Raw genomic sequence first — 23,503 nt, 5'->3', positions numbered from 1 at the left:
TTACTGAGGAGAATCCAGCCCCTCTCTATAACATGGGCACTGAGAAGAATCCAGCCCCTCTCTATAACATGGGCACTTGATGGATGGGCAGTCATGAATGGTCTGAATGAAAGAATGAATGTGAAATGAATACATAAGTAAACAAAGGGTTTGCCATCAGCGCGGAGGAATGTTTATCTGTCTTGGGCACTCATGGGAACTACAATCTATTCATAATTAATTATTTTTCATAACAAAAATTGTTCCATGGCATGACTCAACTCCCTTTTGTCAAAGTGAGAAATGGAGTTTGCTGTTGAATTTTTCTGGCTCAGGAACAAGTTCAAGAATAGATTTATCTTGGAGTTATTATGAGCTATAAAAATATTTAACATTTGCCATAGAGAAATTCCATATTTGTTTAAATGTCTGTTTAGCTTGAAAGGCTAGTGATTTAATCTGTTTGGAGTGGGAAATGGTGTGTTAGTAACTATACAATGTGGGCTGATTGCCTCTTCACTTTCCCTTTCTCTCTCATTCTGTCTCTCTCTCATTCTTTGTCCATGAGCAGTGTTAGGGATGGTGTTTCCCTTTTCTCTCTCTGTGTGTGGCAAGGATTCACAGCAGAACCAATGTTTGCTCAGGGACGTCTCTGTGATCAGTCTGTTGCCTCGTTAAAGGGGGGGGGGGCATAAAGAGATGAGAAAGAGGGTGAGAGTGTGTGTGTGTATGTGTGTGTGTGTGTGAGTGAGTGGAGACGTGTGTAATAGGAAACCCGTCCTCCTTCTGTCTCCCTCCTCTCTCTCTCTCTCTGCCCCCTCCGTCCCTCTTCCCCTCTCAATCCTCTCCTCCCTCTTCTCTCTCTCTCTATCCTCTCCTCCCTCTTCTCTCTCTCTCTCTCTCACTCTCTTGCTCATTCAGATTTGTTTGTCCTACAGGCAACTGGATGGAATAGCAGTCCTGTCCTCTCTTCCTCTTCTCCGTTCTCCCCTCTCTTCTGGGTAGTCACTTGAAGGAGGCAGACACGGAGCACCAGTGAACCTACTCACGGGACACACACGCACCCACATACACACTCACACCCACGGACAGATAGAGTGAGAGTGTGTGTGTGTGAGAGAGAGAGAGAGAAGGAGGTTGAAGCTGTCTTCGGTGGGACCAGGATAACCTTTGGACCTACTGGCACCTGGCACCAACAGTCTCAAGACGGACTAAGAGGGTAAGTCCGAACCCCGACTGGTGTCCAGATCAGGATCTGGGTCCAGCTGGCGAGCTGAGCCCTGCTGGGAGTGTGTGGGTTTCCTTCTCCAGCCTGGGGTCCAGATGGAGCAGAGGCAGTAGGTGTGTGTGTGTGTGTGTGTGTGTGTGTGTGTGTGTGTGTGTGTGTGTGTGTGTGTGTGTGTGCGTGCGTTTGTGTCGAGAGGGGGGTTTGGATCAGAGGGCTCTGGCTAACAGGTGCGAGGGTCCCACTGGTGAGACCAAGGGAAATGACAATGCTTAAAGTTCTCATGCAGGATTCATCTCAAACAGCGTGCCCACCCAGCCACCCTGACAGTCTTGCCAAGTCTGTTGAATTAATCTTGTGGCTGGAGATGATGTTTATATTGCTTGTGGGTGTCTTTTTATGTTTTTCCTAGTTTCTCTGCTGACTTCACTGTCTTATGGAGAAGAGCCAGTTGATTTCTGTGGAAATTCAGAAGGAGGTCTCAGATCTGATAACGGCAAAGGTTTTACTGAATAACATTTGTTAGACTAATAGGTTAGTGCACGTCGTGGGTTTGGCATGTAACATATTATTTGCATTTATATATGGGCTATTACCTTTCAGTTGTATTTTTATGATCTAAAACATGTGGTCCTATTACTATTGCATATTCGTGCTCATATTTCGAGTACCCTACTCCTTTAAACACTACCGCCAAACAACTCGTCAACTCGTCCAAAACGTTCAGTATGAAACATAAGGCATAGTGTTTATTTCAAACATACATAGTTTCTTATTTATGCGGATGAAAAACAAACAAGTGGAAGCAAATAGCAAGCAGAAAGTCTATTAATGGGTCCAGTGAGTCTTAAACTAATAGCCTATTTCATAACCGCCACGACGCACTTCTGATTCCTTTTCTTGATCCGCATTGTAGTTTTTATTTTTTTATTTTATTCAGCCGAAGGTATAAGTTAAGTTTTTTTTTTCTTCTTTTCTCAGAGTCAAGCGTGCGTTTGGCACCGCGTCAGGGAAGCGAGCTGTTGGCAGATAGGCTATGGGGAAAGGCGGTAACGGGTAGCACTGGTCGCCGCTGTGCGCTGATTCCCGCATGGACAGAAGGCTGCCGCCCGCGTGCGCCTCGCCACTGCTCTTTCGCACCATACGATGCTCTTTACCTCCACTGACTCCAACGGACTAATGCGATTTCCTGCCTTAAATGCATCTGATTCAATTACGACCTGGCGATCTCTGTCTGTAACCAATCTCTGTTTATATTTAACAAGGAAGAGCACAGGCAGACTGTTCAAAACAATCTCTCGTCCAGCTGCAAGTGCATTTCAGTCAATTACTACAGTTTAAACAAACCAAATTGTGTGCATATGTATTACACATCACAGACGACAGATGCTTAATGACTTAAGGTTCATGAGATGACATAAAAATGAGCCTCCCTTTCAAGGACGTTGTTAAGCATCTAAAATAAACAAACCTTGATTTTGTAAATCACCCGTTTAATGTTTTGTGTGCATCGTTTTGTTTTTGAAGAGGGAGGTTTCTGTATAGGCGAAATGGAAAATTCATTAGGCCAGTATATTCAGAAACAACACACTATAAAGCCGATTATCGTCACACTATTCAAATGTAGCGTGTGTCTTTGTTTGTTTAAAACTGGCTTTGAACCAAAGGCATTTAAACTTTCATTTCTAAACATTCCTGGCCAGACGTTTTTGACAGTATCCCTGGACTGCGTTCAAAAGTCCCAGACTATAAACGATGCGAGTGGTTTGGCGGGCCTGAGTTTAGTTATGAAGTGGGGCAATCCTCGTTATAGGTCTATTGTGAGGCACGGCTGGGTGATTAAATCGGGAAAGAGAGAGAGAAGCAGTCAGGCATACCGGGACCAGCGCTCAGGTGCTTTTTAATGAATTCCTCTGCTGTCTGTTAATGCGCACCAGAACTCAAGTCTCAGTGATGCTGTACAAAGAGTTGTGAAAAAAAGGGTGAGAGTGTGTGGACTGTATTTTGTATTTATTAGTGTGTGCTATGCAGTTATATAGGCAAAGAGAAGGTGTGTGTGTGTGTGTGCGTGCGTGCGTGTGCGTGTGCGCGTGTTTTGGCAGCATGTACAGCTATAGTGTGAGTGTATGAGTATGCGACTATGCGTAAGGTGGCGGGGGCGCATGGTGTCTTATCTCGGAGTAATGGTTTATGACGTCCAGTGGCAGCCTGCTGGGTTCCCCAGTGATGACTTTAGCAGCTGTGTGGCTGACATCTTATGGACGGAGAGAGAGAGAGAGAGAAAGAGAGTTGCTTTGCATGGTTGCTTCTCTCCGCCCTGCAACTTCCATTTCTCTGCTATACTCCTAGACGCACTGCCAAAGCAATCTCCACCTTACTCTGTTTTCCATATGCTAACCGATTAGCCTTATTACACACACACAAGCGCGCGCGCGCGTCCTGTACACACATATGCACTTTCACACACATACCAACATAAACATAGGTAGCGGAGTCCTAGCATAGCTTTTTTAGTGCAGCTGCGACCAGCCTTCTGCGAAAGGGCGGGCTGACCTCTGCCACCCAACCATTACCTGCCACCGCATTGCAAATTGAAACTTTCGTAGATATCCTGCGCGCCTGCTTTCCTCTTCACGACCAGCCATCAATCTTTCAAGACCGCTCATGTATAAGCCATGAGCGTGGAGACCGTCTTTTATTTCCCCTGCGCAAATATAAATATATATTTGTGCTCCACGCATTGGCGTGATGTTTCTGTAAAGTCCCGACTCTGTCCAGTGATGCCTTTGAGCTCTCCTGCAGCGATGAAAGAATCCCTAAACAGCATGTGTTCTTCTTGTCCTTATTCATTATTGATCACTTATTGTCTCAGAGAAGGGGGAAAAACAGAGAAAAGGCCCTCAAGTTATTTTTTTATAAAGAGTTAACTCATGCATTTTGTACCAGTCTTTTGAAAGGCAATAGTGCATTTCCCAATTCTCACAGGAGACCTTTGATCCACATACAGAACTTCTTACCAAAGACGTGGTGTGTGAGACATGGAGGTTTTGAATATTTTGATTAATCACTTTGTTCTTTTTCTTTCTTTCTTTCTTTCTTTCTTTCTTTCTTTCTTTCTTTCTTTCTTTCTTTCTTTCTCTCTCTCTCTCTCTCTCTCTCTCTCTTCCCCTTACAGGTTTTTTTGGTCTGGGTGTTTTTTCTCTCCTCCCAGACATCATGGGGTGGCCACAGGGTCATGTGACCTGGCCAGTGGAGTCATCATCAGGCAAGGTGACGGCCACGACAACACTGGCTCTTCTGCTCGTCTTCCTCAGCGCCGTATCCCCCTTCTCTACCCCACAACCCAGAGTCTTCCTCACTTTTACTGGTAAGCAGTGAGTTGGCATCTTGTGTGTCTTCGTGAGAATACTGTTTGAGAATAAAGTGCGGAGGATCTTCATGTATCTGTCTGTCTTCTATCTATCATCTACCCTGGAGAAGGGTTAGATGACGCCTTATTCTAGAGAAGACCGCTAATGCTGAACGCATATCCAAAATGTGTGTGTGTGTGTGTTTGCTCTCATGATGTGAACTAATTTATGGAGTTTGACCTGGTTTCGATCCAGTCACTGGCGGAAGATACTATTTAATAAATGTTTTGAGCGTGGAAACTTGGTTCTTATCAGTGCAGTGCACACATCCCGTTTAGGTGAGACAGATTTACACAGCAGACTGACGCTACTGACGTGGTTTAGGTGCTATTAGAGAGGAGCCTCGCCTCCCTTTGGAACTATGCGCTTCATCCGTCTGCCTGTCATGTACATATTACTGTAGTGGATGTGGCTTTTACAAGGGATCTGATTTATGGCTGTTTTAGAGCAAGTGCTCTCAGTTATCAGGCTTGGACTAACTTAATTGTGCCATGAATCAGTGAAGTCAAGAGTCGAGTTGCATCATGAATCACAAGAGTGAACAGTGAGGTTGTTAGAATTTCACCTGTGTGGAGACGTGCTGTGAAGCTACAATGTGACTGAGTTGAACTTCTCTTTGCTATGAATCGATACTGGGTCTAATTAGACAATGAATCATGCATGAATCAACTGATGCGGTGAATCAATTCTGAATCAACACATGCCCATGTGAGTCTGCGGTGAATTGGCCCCGATGTCTCTGCACGGTTAAACTTTAATTGACGGGGAGTGCAGTGAAGGTCCTGTTCCTCATTATTCTATCCAGTTTGTTCTTATTTCTTCATATTTAATTACGTTGACATGGATCATTGACTGAATTATTAATGGGCTTGAGAGTTCGAGGATGGTAGGGTGGGGGGGTGGAGGGGGCCTATTTTCTCCAGGTCTCAGAGGCTCCAGACTTCCATGTTTGCGGTAGGGGGAGAGCGCTGATGCTGTACAGGTGCTTTCAACAGGAGATGGTTGATTGCCCTTAACTAGCACTGCTGGATGAGGAGAGACTGGGGCAGAGGAGTGTGTGTGTGTGTGTGTGTGTGTGTGTGTGTGTGTGTGTGTGGATGTGTGTGGGTGTGTGTGTCGGGGTGGGGTGGTGGATGGGGGGAGGAGGAAGGGGAGATCTGGTGGGGCGTCTGTTCTGTGTCTGTCTCTGTGGTGACAAGAATGTCAGGCCCTTAATGTGGCCTTGGCTGTTTGGCATTTTGCACTCTCTCTCTCTATCTCTCTCTGTCTCACTCTCGCTCTCTCACACTCAAACAAAGACACACACACACACACACACACACACACACACACACACACACACACACACACACACACACACACACACACACATACAGTGTGAGTACAGTGGCGGGTGAGTTACGGCCCTGGCTGATCGGTGGGATGGTCGTGCGGCAGGTTGCCAGTGGGTTTGTGTTTGGGGAGAATGGTGGGCTTTGTGTTGGATGGCCTCAGCTTGTCTGATGTAAAAATGGACTGGCTGTATCTTCTCAGGCTAGCTTACCTTATTTCACACTCTTTATTTGCCTGTCAGCATATGTTTTTTACTTTCCCACTCATTTGCCTCATTTCTTCATGCCTAAGTGAGATTTAATTCATTACAGATCACAGTTTCGACTTTTCACCGCTGTAATTGTCTTTCTCTGATTATCATTCTTGGCCTGTAAGTAATTTTTTCCTTTTTTCTTTCTTTCTTTCTTTCTTTCTTTCTTTCTTTCTTTCTCTATTCCTCTCTCTGACTTTCATTCTCTCTCACTCTTTCCTGTCACCCTCATCTGTCCGTTCATTCCTCCGTCTGTGTGTGTGTGTGTGTGTGTGTGTGTGTGTGTGCTGCACAGCTGTGAGATGGTTTTATCCAGCGTCTTTCCACTGCCGAAGTCTGACTACCAACTCACTGACTGACTCAACAGCTCATGGCTCACTGGTGCACCGTGCTGACCTGAGAACAGTGGCTGCCAAAAACGGGGACAAAAAAAAAAAACCTGGAGGGGAAGTGGAGCGGGGGACCACCAGAATTAGACCTCTGTGACTTCTGCTACGCGCTGCAGACCCATGAAAATGGCTGACCCCTGTGGTCAAAGGGTCACCATGCTGAAAAGAAGTCTGGCCTCCACCCCACAGCAGGAGCCCAGGTGTGGATTTGATTGGTCCCCCCCTGCTCGGGATTAGACGTGCTCTGCTGAAGTCGTCAGCGTGGCGTGGCGTGGCGACATGGAGGAACACTCACACCCAGTTTTAGGGAGCGAGGAGTAGCGAAAGCACAGCCGCCGGCTTGTAGCGGTTTACTGTTTGATGATGAGAGCTCGATCGGGGAAGGTGGGGGGGGGGGGTGGAGGTGAGATGGGGGGAAAACAGCACAGGTGTACTCGAGATTGAGAGTGTGATGTATTGGGATGGCTGCATCGCGTCCCTCTCATGAGGCACATTTTGGCCGCTTGAGTCGTTGGTTAGGTAGACAGTGAGAGGGAAAGAGGGGCCTCAAAACTCAGTATGGGAGCATAACTCAGGTCTGTGTGTTTGTTTCCATGATTTAAGTCCACGCTATACTGTACTACGTGACGCACGGCTAGACGAGGTTGAATTGATCTCGCTTCGTGAGCCGTAAATCACAACGGTGCGAAGGAGGCATGGGAGTGTATATCTCCCGAGGAAGGAGTTGGATCTCAGTCAGAAATCGCCAGATGTTCACTGACAGTAGGGGAGCTGATGCTCAAGTGTGAAGGCCCCCTCATCTCTCTCTCTCTCTCTCTGTCTCTCATTCTCTCTCATTCTCTCTCTCCACCTCTTTCCTTATACGAGATTGGAATGCCTCAGTGTGGAAGTTGCTCTCTAAGTCTAAGGGGTCCCTCAGGGAGATGACGAGCTACCGGTCAGACAGAGGGACAGAGGCAGCAGGTGGGTCAGCACCTGTGTCAGTGCAACACGCTCCACACAATTGGGCCAATTTGGTGGCTCCACGAGGGGAAATAGGGGACGGGAAAGAGGTTGGGGGGGGGGAGGGGGGATGTCTTTATTATTCTGACCCTGAACTTCAACTTGGTGGGAAAACAATCCCCTGAAGGGGAGGATTTAGTGGAAAGCAGGTAGAAGCTGGGGTCAGCTTGTTTGGAGTGTGCAGCAAAGGCCAGCGTCGGTGGAGGTCCTCCTGGCCTCTTCCCTGGTTCTCATCCCCCAACACCCACCCACCTCCCCCCCGGGGGCCCCTGAAACTCAACCCCATGGGTGACCCGGGTTCACCGGGCCCGAACAGGAGCGATCGCGTCTTGTCTTGGAGAGAAGTTGCTGCTTCTGACATTCCATCTCTTCTCGCTGTCTCGTTGAAGCCAGTGCAGTGGGCCAAGCAACATAGCACCATAATAAACACAATCGATCGCAGCCCCTGCGCTAAAAATGTGATGAACGTTAGCCTTATTCTCAGCAGAGCATGATAATAAACATGACGAACTCCGTTTGTGTTGAGACACGCACATTGTGCCATACTGGAGTGCAAGTCAAATTTACACAAGAGTTACACATTTATACAGTGTGTTTTTATACATTTGTTTGATGTTTTGACGTCCAATATTTAGTCTAGCCCTCCGATTGGTTCCATATACTGTATGCCGTTGAAGTATTTTCCCCCGAGGTGTCTTGTGATCACGTAATGAGCTCTAAGATTCATGTGAGTTTTGGCGGTACCAGCAGGGAGATGATGCCAATGTTTTCTCCATCTTTTTAATATTGCTGTGATCACGCTAATTACTTTGAATCATGCTGTAAGGCACAATAACAAATAGAGCTGTGTTAGGCCTCGGCCAGACCTCAGAGATGTAGCCCGATAGCCTTGTGTGCTTATCAAGAGAAACCCAAGACCTCCAGAAAGTTTTATTTGAACCTGTGGTGAGAGTGGGAAACAAGGGTCAGGTAGAACCCGAGCAGGGATTCCATGGGTATACAGAGACCCAATTCATTACGCATGCTAGAAATATTTAAGTTGAGACAGGCACGTTTGTTTGGCTGTTTCCTTTGTGACTCTGGGAGAATGTGGAACACGTCGGGAATCTAACTCGACCCGTTTCATTAAACCTTGGGCTCGGGTAAAAAATATGCGTGGAGCCGTACGGCTGCGTTACTTCATCCCAGGCCACCCAACCAGCTTCTGCTTTGTGTTTTTTTTTTTAACGATCCTGAGAAAGTGTTTGTCCAGTCCTCACCTGCATTGCTGTTTGCATGGACAGACACGCATCACGGAGTCTCTTTCGTAAACCGATGGTGTGGCATCTACACAGCGAGAGTCAGATCTGCGTCCGCCGTGCTGCTTGAGTTACGACTCTTTGCACACAGGCCGCTGCAGGTCTTTGTTTTGTCTCTGGCTCTTTGTAGCGATGATTGCGTGTCAAAGACTAACACGTCTGGGTGTTGAGTGTCATGGTCATTGTTGAGCGGTGAACAGGACAGGCTGTGTGACATGTCCCGGGTGGTATCTTTTTTAAAGGCTCGGTAAGAAGCAGTGTGAACTCAATCATTGTTCTCTTAACCCAAACTAGTCATGGTGGTAAGAAGGTAAATGCGATTTAGTAGGTGACTGTTTTGTGTGTGCATACATGCCTGTGTGTGTTTGGAGGATAGTGTGTGTGTGTGTGTGTGTGTGTGTGTGTGTGTGTGTGTGTGTGTGTGTCCGCGTGTGTGCGTGCGTGCGTGCGTGCGTGCGTGCGTGTGTGTGTGTGTGTGTGTGTGTGTGCTCGTCTCAGTGTTTGTCCCAGCATTCTAATCCGCCTCATACGTCTTCAGATTGATGTTTCGCGTGTATTGTTCCATGTTTCTCTGTGCATGCGGGAATGTGTGTGTGTATGTGTGTGTGCAAATATCTGTGTTAGAACTTGTGTGTGTGTGTGTCTGTGTGTGTGTGTGTGTGTGTGTGTTTTTGCGTCTGCGTTTATAGAAACCCCTGAGTCTATTTTAATCCACCTCATCCGTCTCTGAGCCGAACTCCCATTCGGGCTCGTGTCGGAGACGGCTCGGAGCGGGGACTGTTTCCGATGAGCGATTGCTCCCTCTGCCTCTGCCTCGCCATCCCTCCCCTGCCTCCGCTGCCTCCGCTGCCTCGGGCCCTCTGTGTGAGCAGAAACAGCCGTCCACACGGCCTACACCGCGGTTAGCCAAGAGGAAGCGGACATGCCGTTTTCTTCACCCAGGCCTCTTCACCTTCACCTACGTTCCTTAGACTTCTTCCTACACTTCGTCATTGTTCTAGCATATTCTAGCATGGAGAGAGAGAAAGAGGGGGGACAGAGGTTAGACTGTTTGAGGTGTTTGTGTTAGGTGGACGTGTCGGTGGTTGGAGGCCATATGGGAGCTCAGACCGGTGGGTGTTGGCTTTTTTGACCGATGCCTGTTCCGCCAAAGACTTTGGAACACTAGCCTCCGCCTCAGTCCTGTCTGATTCTGCTGAATCACTCTGGTAAAAATACTCCTCTGTGGTTTGGTCACCCAAGTGCTGTGTTTAACAACGATGTGGCTTCAACTGTTTATTGGAATGTCGGAAATGATGTCTGAGCCCCCGCAATCAGGTTCAGTTTGCATTCCGAGTCCAATCCTGCTTTTTTTAATACCAGGGTAAAGTCGAGGCGAGAGTTGACCTAGTGTGAGACGTGGCTAGAAGTAATGCATTTTCCACATTCTTTTATGTCAAGATCAGGGTTTTAGATTAGACACGGTTGCGCCGTGCCAGAGCTGCAGCAGTCTGGCATAAATCAAACACTGACATCTATAACAATGGCTTAATGCTCAGGAAATGTTTACCCCGCCCCTGATTTTAAATACATCTTTCTAAATCTCTCTTAAATGCATTTCATGGTGATGTTTTTTGGCTGGGGTTGCCCTCTTGACTGTTTGTTAAGTCTATGACCCTCTGAGTAATAACTACATTAAACAAGACACAAACCGAGGACAGCGAGGAGCTGCCTTGTAAGGTCACCGAAAGGTCAGAGGTCACCCATGGGGGAGGGGCATTTTAGAAGAAGGTGGTAGCTGTTCAGGAGAGCAGCTTAGCAAGTCTGAAAAATGACACTAATTCGATTAGTGTCTGTCCAGGGGTATAGTATTGATCTTCCATGTAGGGCCTGCTTTAAGAGGCATGACGTCCACAGAAATAGAAAACATAAACAAGTTTGATCAAAAACAACTGTAATGCCTCAGAATCTGGGGAATTCCACAGCAACACAAACCAGGGCCCTGTCGGGGCTGTCATCCTCAGGGGTGTGGCAAGAGGCACCAACAACCTAGACGTCTTGTTCTTTCATTTCTCTCTCTCTGGGGACTTCGCTCACTGCCTTGCACAACAGACAGACTGAGAAAGTCATTTGTCCCCAGGGCCATTGAACTGTTCAATGCTTCTCTTAAGGGAAGAGGAGAGATAGACTTCTCTGCATAGTCTGTCTGCCTCTTCACCCCCTCCATGTTTGGATACTGTCTGTCCACTAGCCACTTTTACCACTGTCTTTCTGCCTCACTGGTTGCGTGCTATATTAGCACATTAGCACATATGCATAACCCCTCCCTCCATGCCACAGCCGAATTGTGGCCACACTTATACCTTTTCTTAAAATAGTTAAATATATAGATATATAGACTTTACTTTACTTTATTTCTGCATTGTTGCACTGTTGGACTTACTCATTTGCACTATCACCATGACCACTATCACCATTGCACTATCACCATCACAGGCTCAGTCCCTGCCTCAGTCATTGCAAGCGCCTCTGATTGATTAATCACCACTATGTGGATACTGTTTTTAGAATTGATTTAGATTAAGTGTTAGTTAGTATAATTTGTATTTTAGTATATTTAGCATATTCTTTATCTTCTACTGTCCTTATTGCTTAGTTGTGTTTTTATATTATATACTTTAATTACTCTTTCTGCTGTTAAAGAATGTGTTTGTGTTGTCTGTATGCTGCTGAGACCTTGAATTTCCTCTGGGGATCAATAAAGTATCTATCTATCTATCTATCTATCTATCACTCTCTCTCTCTCTCCCTCTCTCTCTCTCTCTCTCTCTCTGTCCCTGTCCCTGTCCCTGTCCCCAGGCATGTGTCTGCTTGTTAACAGTGCTAATTGATTGAGTTAGGACATTCTCCAGTGAAGGTTAGGCAGTGTACTCCTGCCTGAGGCCGTGGTACTCAGACAACTCGTCTGTCCGTCTCTCTCCCCCCCCTCTCTCTTTCTCTTTCTGTCAATTCCTCATTCATTTTCTCCTTATTTTCCATGACCCCAGGGACTTCTCTGAATGTCAGATTGTTCAATTCTTTTGGCCCTGAATAACCTTAATCTGTTACAATCAATATTGACAACCTGGTCTGTTTACTGACATGTGGAGGTCAAACTGGTAATGATTGGAGCGGATTCCTCCATGTCAGCAATGCATCGATTTAGTTTGATTCATTCACAGCGTTGCTCTCTAAGGTCTTTTGAGGTGTTTGATGTCAATCCGTCTCTGTTTTACTATGCATGCACACTGCAGCATTAAAGTTTTTGCTGAGGAATACATCAGGATCAATTTGGTTAACGCAATTGGATGCTCGGCAGGGTTAGACTCAGACTTAAGTGCTTTTCCATTTGAACGGCTCATGCTCCCACAATCGTAAAGAGAAGGGGGGGGGGGGGGGGGCTTCAACATACGGTCATGAAACAAATAAAGGAAACACTGGGGCAATGGAACAATACTTAAGCCGATCTCATATTGGCGCTCACAAACTATTTTATTACCCCGACGAAAATGTCTGCCCTCTCCCACAATTTTTGATCAAAAGGCCAACAAAAAAAGAGGTTTCCTTCAGTCAGAATCTTCAGGCTGAATCTTTTAATGTCCCCCTCCACTGTATCAACCACATTTGTCTCACTTAGTCTCCAGACACATCAAAGCCTGAGTCCAGAGGTTCCTCCGACAGGATGTATGGCCGCTTTAATGAAACCTAACACAACTTTTTTTTTTAGAAAAAAAAATGCTCTCAAAATGGCAGCTGTGACAAATGGGGTGAGTTGTTGAAGACTGGACTAGCCTCTGCTGCGCCGTACGCTCGACCCAGAAAAGCCCCCGTAACCTACTTAGGTTCCGCTTGGGTCTCGGTGGAGTTGTTCGGGCTCCGACAGTAAAAAAAAAAAGTACATGTACTTTACAACGCAAGAGGGTGAGGGGTGAGTGGAAGCCGTTCGATGGGGTCAAAGGTCACAGGGTAGTGGGGGGTAGTGACCCGGGGGAGTTGTATGACAGGTGAAGAAGAGAGCAGATGCTAATTGGGGCCAAAGCACGCGGCTCGCGGCCGACGCAGGCCGGTCAGCAGGCTCCTGTTTCAGCTCCTGAAGGGAGGGTGACAGGCCACAGAAATCCACACGCCACTGACGCAGATAGCAACTAACCGCATCCAGCGAGGACTTCTGGCACTGTACACCACAGCGCCTGTGAGTAAGGGGACGCTCTGTGGAGAAGGCAGTTGGTCACAGTACACACAGAAGGTCTTTGAAATGAGAGGAAAATTAATGCGAGGAAACTAAGACAGAATGTTCAGTTTTCCGTGGCATAAGCAAAGATGACACATCGTGTTTAGTCTGTAGCGTCAAAGTGATAGTGATCTTGGATAGAGACAATGACAAAATTCGGTTGTTGGCTGTAATGACCGGTAAGCCTACATGTACTGTATGTGTATGCAGAGGAAACTGCTTAAATGCCAGTTGGGTAAATCCACACTCTGCCCCCCCCCCCTGGGAAAATGTGGGGAATGTCGGATGGACAGACTTCCAGACGACTTTCTCCACACGGATCCACGTGCCAACCGGACTGGGTGGTCTCCTGCACAATGACACACGTCCCCATTTACCTCTTGCTCTGGTCATCCTATCTGTCTTGTCAACCTCACCTGATTAACCCTGCCACCCAAAATACCAGCCGTCAATCTGTGGGCAAGTGCCCACGTCTCCATCACAACAGAGGGGGAGCCGTCTACCCTTGTCCTTGGGCAGCGGCCATTGTGTGCCTTGCATGGAGGGAGAGAGGGCCGCTGGGTTGCCTAGAGCAAGACTTTGAATGGCACAGCAATGTATGAGACTACTGACACGCCGCATTACGTGAGGGCAGCCATGCGGCTCTATGCCTATTTGTCCCCACCGGAGGGGGGCGTGGGGCCTGGCACAGGTTGAAAGTCGGCCACGGTCAGAGGGACCCACTCGAATCTCACAAGGAACGCGAAATAAAAGGGGTTTCTCCAAATCCCCTGCTCCAATATTTATTGCCTGAACAAATTGGAAGGCAGGGGTATTTTTTTTTCTTTTTTTTTTTGAGGGGCTGTCTGTCCTGCCCACTTGCTGCCCCTGACGACCGGTGGAACCGGCTGGGGTGCCGCGGAGGTGATGCAGCTTAGCAATGAGGCACTTCATTTAGCTGGTGGTCTGTTTGCTCCTACTGGCCTTTGCCCATGCTTTGAGGAGTGCGATTAATCAGACACTGTAGACCCAGACATGGAGAGGGAGAGAGAGAAAGAGAGAGAGAGAGAGAGAGAGAGAGAGAGAGAGAGAGAGAGAGAGAGCTAGACTGGATGGCAGCCCTGGTAACACAAGGGGAAGGTGGTGTGACCCGGATATCTGTCTCCCATCCAGAGAGTATCCGTATCCCTGTACAGGTGCATAGTGCCTAATATGAAGGGATGGCTCTTACGCCCACGCCTCACTGGCACGTAAGCCGATCCTGAGGCCTGTATTAAAGGGCCATCAGTCTCCCAGCATGCATTCCCCTCCCCTGACACGGAAAGCACAAGGGCTGAACGGCGTCTTCCTCATCCCCCGTGAGAGAGCGTGTCATTGGCTGGCTCGGTTTGATGATGTCACTACCAGGCAACGGTGATTTAGGGTGGACTTGTGAAAGAGACACATGCACTGCTGACATCACTGAGCCATCCACTTCAGTGTGTTGGCGCCAGGTCTCTGCACCCCCTACACCTCCCCAACCTCAAAAAAAAAAAAAATGTTGGAGGCACTTATGTGGTGCGCTCATCTCTCACATAAAAAGCTGTAACCGTTTCAGCGATCATTACACAGCTGTGATGTGATGGAACAGTCCTTGTATGGCTGAGACCAGACCAGTGAGTGCTACAGCGCTGTTTTGCACTGAAGGCCCAACGGAGCTTTTTACACCAAACAAATAGACAGTTAGGCTGTCAGTCAGCGTTATAACGCCGAGGGCCAGTGAAAAAAACGCCGGCACGTTCAAATTGCCATTCCGCAGTACTGATTTCATACCAGACAGCCCAACAATGCCAATCTCAACTTAATTACCACGGCACTGCAATTTAGCCCTTGATTGAGTTACTGCCAAACTAGCACAGGGCATGGGATGTTTTCTTTGTCTTTTTGTCCCTGTTCCAGGCCATTAGCCAGAGGCCCATTTTTTGTTTGTTTGTTTGTTTGTTTTGTTTATGTTTTCTACACTCAATTCCCAAGGTCTCTAAGAGAGCTGTTGCTGTTGCCATAGTGCACTCATTCATTGTGCTTAAAAACAGAAGAAACACTTGCATAAAAAAGTGCAATAACATAAAAAGGGAAATAACTTTGTAAAACCACATGTTATATAAGCTTCTCGCCCTGTCTCACGCTGAAATGCTAGCTGTCGTAAACAATTATGAAACATGCTGTTGCTAGGACTTCATATGCCCTTGGCTTTGTTATTGACTGTATACGTCTGAGGGAGAGCTTATTGTATGACAAGTTATTTGATTTTAAGGTTCACTGTGAGACCAAAATTCTCTGTGTTGAGCAACAAAATGACAGATGCAATATATTGCTGGCGGCTTGTTTATCCAAATCCTCTTTTCTGCCTAAAACATTTTCTTCTGGGAAAGGTTCTGGTTACATAGGCAGGAGTATGTTATCCATGTTAAGAGTATGTGTTGAGATGTCCCTGTGAAAATCAATGGCAGGGTCACTTGGAGTGGGGATGGCCTGAGGAGGCATTATCATACCACACATGCATGTCAAGGTGAATGTGCCTGCATTCGTTAGTGCTTACATTCATCACACATGTCATTAAATCCATTATCACTCTCCTCAGTCCCTCAACCTTGTGCTTAAAGAAGACTCTTTAGTAGGCTTCACTAAAGAGTGCTGTCTTGCGTGTTACAACAACGTCCTCTAGGTCCTGTGTTAACATCTGTAGGCTTCCTTTCTGTAGCCTCTGACCATACTAAAGGACCTCCCAGCAAACCCTCCTACAAACCCACCACTGTTCTTTTAATAATGGATGACCCAGAGGTCTCCAGACTTGACGAAAGACCGCTGCTTCAGTCCTTGCCCGAGTGGCTTCCACTAAATGAGACACACTTCAAAGGCAACAGACGCAATGGCCTGCCTGGTCACCTGCGCCATTACTGGCACGCTCCGCTGCTACAGTGCCAGGGCGACCGCTGTGCCGTATCACGCGGCTGACCGGCGCCAGATGACCGGCAAGCGTCGACCGCGGCGGAGCTGTTGGGTCCCCACGGGCGAGTGCCTGCGGTCAAAAGCAGAGGCAGGGTCCTGTGCACCCGAAGCGTCCAGCTGGAAGGAGACTCAGCCCACCTGCCCACATCAATAATGAAAATGCCCCGAGACTTCCTGTTCCCCTTCCCACCACCCCACCCCAACCCCAGCCCCCACCAGCACCACCACCTTCTGTGTGGTGGTGGGGGTTGTGTTGAGAAGCTGGTCCAAGCTCAAGGTGGACGCTTTTGAGTGGCTCAGGAAGCAAGAGTCGGGTTTCTCTCACCTCCGGGAGTGCACGAGGGAAAAAAAATAAACGGAAGTGATTTAGACCGTTGACTCCTCCGTGGCGCATGTTGAGGAGGTGATCCCCTCACGTTGACTCCTCTCTGTGGCATGTTGAGGAGGTGATCCCCTCACGTTGACTCCTCTCTGTGGCATGTTGAGGAGGTGATCCCCTCACGTTGACTCCTCTCTGTGGCATGTTAAGGAGGTGATCCCGTCACATTGCCACAGCTCAGGCTGTATTCCCAGAAAATTGGTCAGACCAACGTCAGTGAGTTGGAGGAGGACTGGGCCATTCCTGTCCCCACGGTAACTCTTCGTCATGTTTATGTCTGTTACCAAGCTGTGGTTAGACCACATCTTAGTAAAATAAACACACACAAACACACACACACACACACACACACACACACACACAAACACACACACACACACACACACACACACACACACACACACAAACACACACACACACACATACACACACACACACACACACACACACACACACACACACACACACAAATACACACACACACACACACCACCGGCTGCACTCCCTGAGAGATGCCTTTTTGCAACTGTTTGTGACATGACCCCCCCCCCCCTTTGGGCTCCCCACTGCTGATGTCACAATGAAAGCATCTGGCCAAAGCCATGACTAACCACGCACATGTGGCGATAGAGCATTATTCATTCATCACGCCATTAAACAATATCACAAAAGTGTCTACTGTACATTCGTTTTAAATGAACTAAAAATCGGAGTTGCCCCATAGCTGGGTCGCGGTTTTGAGTTTCAAGACTTTTGATTTACGCGCCAATGAGCACCATAAACCCATTCTGTCCTCCATCCAAGAATGATTTGGGGGAGCATGACCAGGGAGTTATGTCTCTGGACTTTTAAAAGTTGTTACTTTGTGGGTTGTTCTTGGTAACATGACCGGTTTTGATGGTACCAGAGAGTCTGGCCAGTTTTCTCACAGTGAGATATGACACTGTATCTGTCAGTCTGTCAACAAGAAGAGCACACTCTGATCGCTCACTGAGGTCATTGGGGTTTGAAAGTTGGCAGGGCTGATGCTAAGACACTTTATATTGTTTGCCGTAAAACCAATCTTACCATGTAATCCTTTTACATTTAACACAACTGCGATAACGCCATCATACCGAATCCTATGGGAGAAATCCAAAGCCTTGACCGCACCTTTAGTCCGATACTATCTCTTCCACTTATCTCCAGTGAGGTCTATTCTGCGTCAGTGACAACGACAACTGGGAGATAAACATCTGGCTAATTGGTCATTTGATATTTCCTTTCGTGACAGACACGCTTATACTTTTTACTGCCTTGGATCTCGCAGGTGCAATAGGCCCCGTGCACCTGCCCAGCGCTTGTGGGAATGTTGATTCTGGCACAGTCCGAGGGAGTTCTGTGTTGATTTGGGCACGGATCGCGTGTTTCGAGTGTTTCGAGTCGGGGCTCTCAGATTGGATCGGAGTGGATACCGGACACCTCGCAGTGCTCTCCAGAGCGGGGGGGGGGGGGGGGGGGGGGGGGTGGAAGCCCCCTTCACTCTGTTTATCCAGTGAGGTGTCAAGGTCACATGACCGCATCCCGTCAATTCTTCCCACAACATGGCCTCCTGGTCAGCAGACAGGGCCGCGCAATGGGGCGGAAACGAGAACGTGTCCAATTCCACCCCTGTGCAAACAACGAGAGTAATAGTGAACAAAAAGAGCAACGAATGAATAACAGTTGTTTTTTAACAAGCTTAAGAGTTGTGCAAGGTCTGTGTTGTCACGTTCCACACACACACACATTCACACACACACACACACACACACACACACACACACACACACACATACGGAATGTTTGAGACTCCTTGGCGACAAGTGTATAGTCGTGCTTCTCTGTGGACCATGGCCTTGAGGGGGGAAGCTGAGTGTCATAGGAAAGAGAAACAGAAGTGGCTTTGTTGACAAACCTCACTAGTATGCAAGACTTGCCCTCTGTGTTGGCCAGCATTCACTAAAACAGATTTGAGATGTTACTGAGCACTGTTAAATATGCTATGGTGTAACTTCAGTTCAGTTTTCTGAGTATGCTCAATCCCGTTTTTCTGTTCTGCCCTGATGAAGGCCATGTTGGCCAAAACATGTTGGCATTATTTATCTCTTTGAATATGAACTAGCCTAGTATTAAAGGTTTTTTTAATTGAAAGAAGACTGTCTTGGATCAATCTGTATGCTCAATCCTACTCATGGACAACCAACCCCCCCCCCCACACACACACACTCACCCACCCCAACCCAGCGTGCATTTTCTGTCTGTCACTGCTTCAAGTAAACCCGATGAAAGTGAGCATAATTATAATTTACAGCAAAATCAGATTACCAAAATCAGATATGTTCCACTAATCAACTACCACTGACGAGTTAGGTCAGGTATGCAGATCAAGGAAAGATGGAAAAAACGCAGGCCAAGAAGGGGGTCAGAAACAGGGATAGACAATTGAGAAACAATGGATTAAGGTCAAAATTGTGATGCTTTTTTAATGTTTTGAAACCCTTTATTCATGTTTATAGCAAGAAGGAGGATATTCGGACTTGCAAAAAACTCTGACTTTGGGGCTTTTCTCCCTGAAGCAAAATAAAGTTGACAAAACACACAAAGTCTTTACTCTCCTTGACTGATTTCAGTGGAGAAGCATAATCATACCGTCTTGGCCAAGGCCAAAGCAATGTGTGTTTGTAATTAAACCTCAGTTATTCCTTCAATGGTACATCTCTTTCTCTCTCCCTTCCTCTCTCTCCCTCTCTCTCTTCCCTTTCTCTGTTTCTCTCAGTCTTTTTCTTTCTCTGTTACCCCCCCCCCCCCCCCCCCCCCCCCCCACACACACACACACACACTCTCTCTCTCTCTGTCAGACCAGGTTTATCCTGATGAGTTATTTTGGTGCTATTGTGGCGCTTTAATAATTCTTCCCTGAGCTCTAGTGAGATGCTATCGCACTGTCTTTGAAGCCGCAGAGATGCAATCTGCTCCACCAGAGGTCCCATTTTTATTAAACGCACATTCACAGGATGAGTCTGACAAGACTTTTCCAGTCCAATATATATCCCGCACAGTCAGGTGAAGCAGAGTGTGTGTGTGTGTGTGCGTGTGCGTGTGTGCGTGTGCGTGTGTACCTCATGTCTCACTCAGTTTTAACTCTTGTGGTCTTTCTTATCCAGTAACTCTTGTGGTCTTTCTTACCGCACTTGTGTGTGTGTGTGTGTGTGTGATGTCAGATTCGCAGAGCAATCAAGACAGGCCAGGGGGTAAAAAGTTTGCTCACACTCTACAGTACTCTCGTAGTAAAAGTGGTCCCTTGCTTTGTGATGAAAGGCCGTGGCTGGGCCTGACTAAATATGCCGTAAGGTACAGGAACCAAGGAGAGGGAACCACCCTCCCTTTTGGGTCTGAAAGGTTCTTTGTGCTGAAGAGAAAGGGTCTCGGCCAAGAATCAGAAAGTGACTTTGAACAAGGGGAGGGCCCGAGCACAAATTGTTTGTTGAACCGCGCGGGGCAAGGAACAAAGGATGAAAGGAGCGTTAAAGGAAAGAAAAGAGGAGGAGAGGAGCGACAGAAGCGGTGCCGATCAGCACAACTCCGCACTCTCTCCTGGCCCCTCTGTGCTGATTGGAAAAATTATAAATATTCATAAGGTTAGCTTTCAGAGCGAAGGGCTTTGATAGTGCAGTGAAGAGCACTTTCGCCCCTTGCAATCTCTCTCTCTGTCTCATTCACTCACTCACTCACTCTCTCTCTCTTTCTCTCTCTCTCTCACTCACTCTCTCTTTCTCTCTCTCACTCTCTCTCTCACTTACTCTTTCTCTCTCTCACTCTCTCTATTTATCTCTTTTTTTCTCATTCTCTTTCTCTCCATTCTTCTGCGTGGGGGCCCTCCATAAGCTTTAAGTGAATACCAGTGTGTGCTGCGGTGAGAGAAGATGTTTACCTCTTCTACCCCCTGAAGCACCCTGAAGAGCTTTGGGGGGGGGGGGGGGGGGGGGGGTATTCTGCGGGCTAAATTGCCCTTTCGAGCACCTCTCTCTCTTTTCCATATAGCCCTATACAGTGCTGGAGGATGGAGCGAGGAGGGGTGTGTGTGTGGGGGGGGTGGAGGTGTGATGCTTGAGCCGCATTCTCCCGCAGGGCAGGCCCTGGTTACAGTTAACGCTAACAGTAAGCAGAGCACTTGAGTGACTGCTGGACTGGAGATGCTTCATGCTCTCATGTTGTCTCTCTCTCTCTCTCTCACACTCACTCGCTCCCTCACCTTGCTCAGTATTCATCATGTTTCCCCCTCTCCTATCTTTCTTTGTCTGTGTGTGTTTGTGTGTGTGTGCGTGTGTGTGTTTATATATGTGTCTGTGTGTGTGTGTGTGTGTGTGTGTGTGTGTGTGTGTGTGTGTGTGTGTGTGTGAATCGTGAACCCCAGACCTCCAGGCGTCCCAGTCCTTTGAGTACTACACTCTGTCTGAGAAGCCCATGGACTACCGGATCCTGCAGATGGACGAGGACCAGGACCGGATGTACGTGGGCTGCAAGGACCACGTCCTGTCCATGGACATCAACAACATTACGCAAGGCACGCTCAAAGTGAGTCCACTCCTCCCCACACACACACACACATGATCAATGGCCCAGAAATCCATAGATGATAGTAGCACAGGAAATCCAGCTTACATTCCCAGACCTTGAGGTAAAAGTAATAAAGCAGCTCAAAGATCACATCATTAATGTTTGTCCACAGTCATTACTCCAAATGGCTGTTTTTATTTGCTTCACACAATTTTATCCATATAAGTTATGTTCAGAGGCAGCGGCTAATAACCTGCGAGGACAAGCTAGTCATTGTTCGTCAGGTTTCTCCATAAATCGTACTCTGAGTATGTAACCATATTATCACACGGGGCCAGGGCACGGAATGGAGTTTTCCATGCATAAATGTGTAAGTGCTGCCATGCTGGTAATGTAACAATGCCAGGTAATAATGGCAATTACTGTCACTCAGCACTCTCAGCATGGGAAAGGACAGCATAGACCCCTAAAAGGGTGAAAAGGGCGTATCTGAACTGACAATGAGCCCATCAGATAAGGGGGGAGGGATAAGATAGCTCTGATTACTTATGCTGATTTAGAGCACAGGGTGACACACACACATGCATACACACACGCACACACACACACACACACACACACCCCATATGCATGCCAGAATGGACACACACATTCACATAGCCATACATATAGCCACACACACACACTCATTCTATACATAGAGGACAGGAGTGAAGTGGATTAATATTCAGTGAACTGTTATTCTAATCAGCATTCCTCCTCAATGATGGGTGGGGGTTGTTTCCACACATGCATTTGTAGACTACTCTCATAATGTTAGATAGAGAGAAAGAAAGAGAGAGGGAGAGAGAGAAATACAGAGAGAGAGAAGAGAAGAGAAGAAAGAGAGAGATACAGAGAGAGAGAGGAGAGAAGAGAAGAAAGAGAGAGAGAGAAGAGAGAGAGAGAGCGCAATGAAAGGGAGACCTCAGAAGAACTCTGCATTTCTGCTCCTATCCAATAACACAAGCCTGTTGTCTGAAACAGGAATATACTGCCTCCTGCTCTGCCCAGGGATGGATTACTGCATGGGCCTACCGGGCCCAGGCCCAGGGGCCCAAGGGGTCAGGGGTCTTTGCAGGGAATCACTGCCTCAATATCAACAAATCACGATGTAGGCTATGAATCTGATTGAATTTAGTATTGGCCATCCCCAAAATGCACCAGAATACAGGAAATCACATCAAACAGGGGCTCAAAAGTTCATAATCCGCCCATGGCTCTGCCAAAGGCTTTCAGCACAGACATGTCTTCACTCTGATGTGTTGTGCACGTTTACCTCACGCTCGCCTCTCTTCTGCTTCCAGGTAGTCACTGAAGAAATGACTTCCTTTCAAACCCATTCATTTGCTTTCATGCTTTTCCCATCAGGTGTTCTGGCCCGCCTCCGTCAGCAAGATCGAGGAGTGCCAAATGGCGGGCAAAGACCCCACGGTAAGACCACCGGCACCACCAACCCCTCTGACCACATCTGCAGACTTATGAAAGCATGTGGCTCTCTGCCATGTTTTTTTTTTAATTATTTATCTTCCCCTGTGATGCAGAAGATTTCAATTATTAGTCACTGCTTTGGTGGTTTTTAGTAAAATATATATAATTCACTTTAGTAAATAGGCTTCATTTGTTGAGTTAATGCAAAAGGACTTTTGGGATGAGTTAATGCAAAAGGACTTTTGGGATGAGTTAATGCAAAACGTCTTGGGCAAGATAGCACCCCCCCAAACATGGTCTCTGATCCTCCGAAGGGCCCTCTGTTCACAAGAGTGTGGTGTGTGTGTGTGTGTGTCTGTGTCTGTGTGTGTGTGTGTGTGTGTGTGGGGGGGGGGGGGGTGGGGGTGGGGGGGGCTCTGTTAGTGCTGGACCGCATGTGGAAGTGCAGATGTGTACCCACGGAGAATCTTAGCCTCCCCCCATGCTGTTCATTTACACTCGCCAGCAACACAAGCCCTGATGTGTGGGAGGCTACCTGTGTCCCCGGTCTGCTGGAGAGAACACAAACACAAGCAACCATCATCAAAGCCAGTGCCCAGCGTGAGACGAGACTCCACAGGCTCCACAGGCTCCACAGGCCCCTCAGTTACCCCCCCCCACCCCGCACACACACACACACGCACACACACTCCCCCATCACCCCCCTCTGCCTTACTTAATGGACTGGCTGTTCTCAAGGCTCGTCTGGGTGGGTGATGAGCGATATCGGTGTTCTATCTGACTGGCTTCCATGATGGAATGACAAATAAATGAATAAACTTGTCACTTGAGGGGCAGCTAATGAAGCGGCGGCTGCAGTCGGGCTGAAGTGTGCGCACTGAAGTGGGAGACAGGCTGGGAGGTTGGTTATTGGAACGCTGTTGTCTGAGCACTAATGACTTGATGAAAGAAGAGAAAGAGAGAGAGAGAGAGAGA

General features: G+C 47.6%; 1 protein-coding gene across 3 annotated transcripts in view; it reads left to right on the top strand.

Annotated features, from left to right (window-relative positions):
- The first annotated feature begins 892 nt into the window (after positions 1-892).
- Positions 893-23,503, top strand: part of sema3c (sema domain, immunoglobulin domain (Ig), short basic domain, secreted, (semaphorin) 3C) — a 42,371-nt gene continuing 19,760 nt past the window's right edge. The window contains exons 1-5 of one of the 3 annotated variants that reach the window (XM_042078153.1): positions 893-1,198; positions 1,617-1,738; positions 4,380-4,571; positions 20,916-21,076; positions 22,469-22,531. In XM_042078153.1, coding sequence (XP_041934087.1) covers positions 4,421-4,571; positions 20,916-21,076; positions 22,469-22,531 — 375 coding nt within the window. In that variant the 5' untranslated portion in view covers positions 893-1,198; positions 1,617-1,738; positions 4,380-4,420. Of the gene's footprint in view, positions 1,199-1,616; positions 1,739-3,167; positions 3,187-4,379; positions 4,572-20,915; positions 21,077-22,468; positions 22,532-23,503 lie in introns of those variants that run through there. The other 2 variants (XM_042078152.1, XM_042078154.1) reach the window with 2 other exon arrangements.

This window comes from Alosa sapidissima, chromosome 22, assembly GCF_018492685.1.
Source record: "Alosa sapidissima isolate fAloSap1 chromosome 22, fAloSap1.pri, whole genome shotgun sequence".
NCBI lineage: Eukaryota > Metazoa > Chordata > Actinopteri > Clupeiformes > Clupeidae > Alosa > Alosa sapidissima.
The sequence above is the reverse complement of the archived record's forward strand: the minus strand, read 5'-3'. Positions and strand labels throughout refer to the sequence as shown.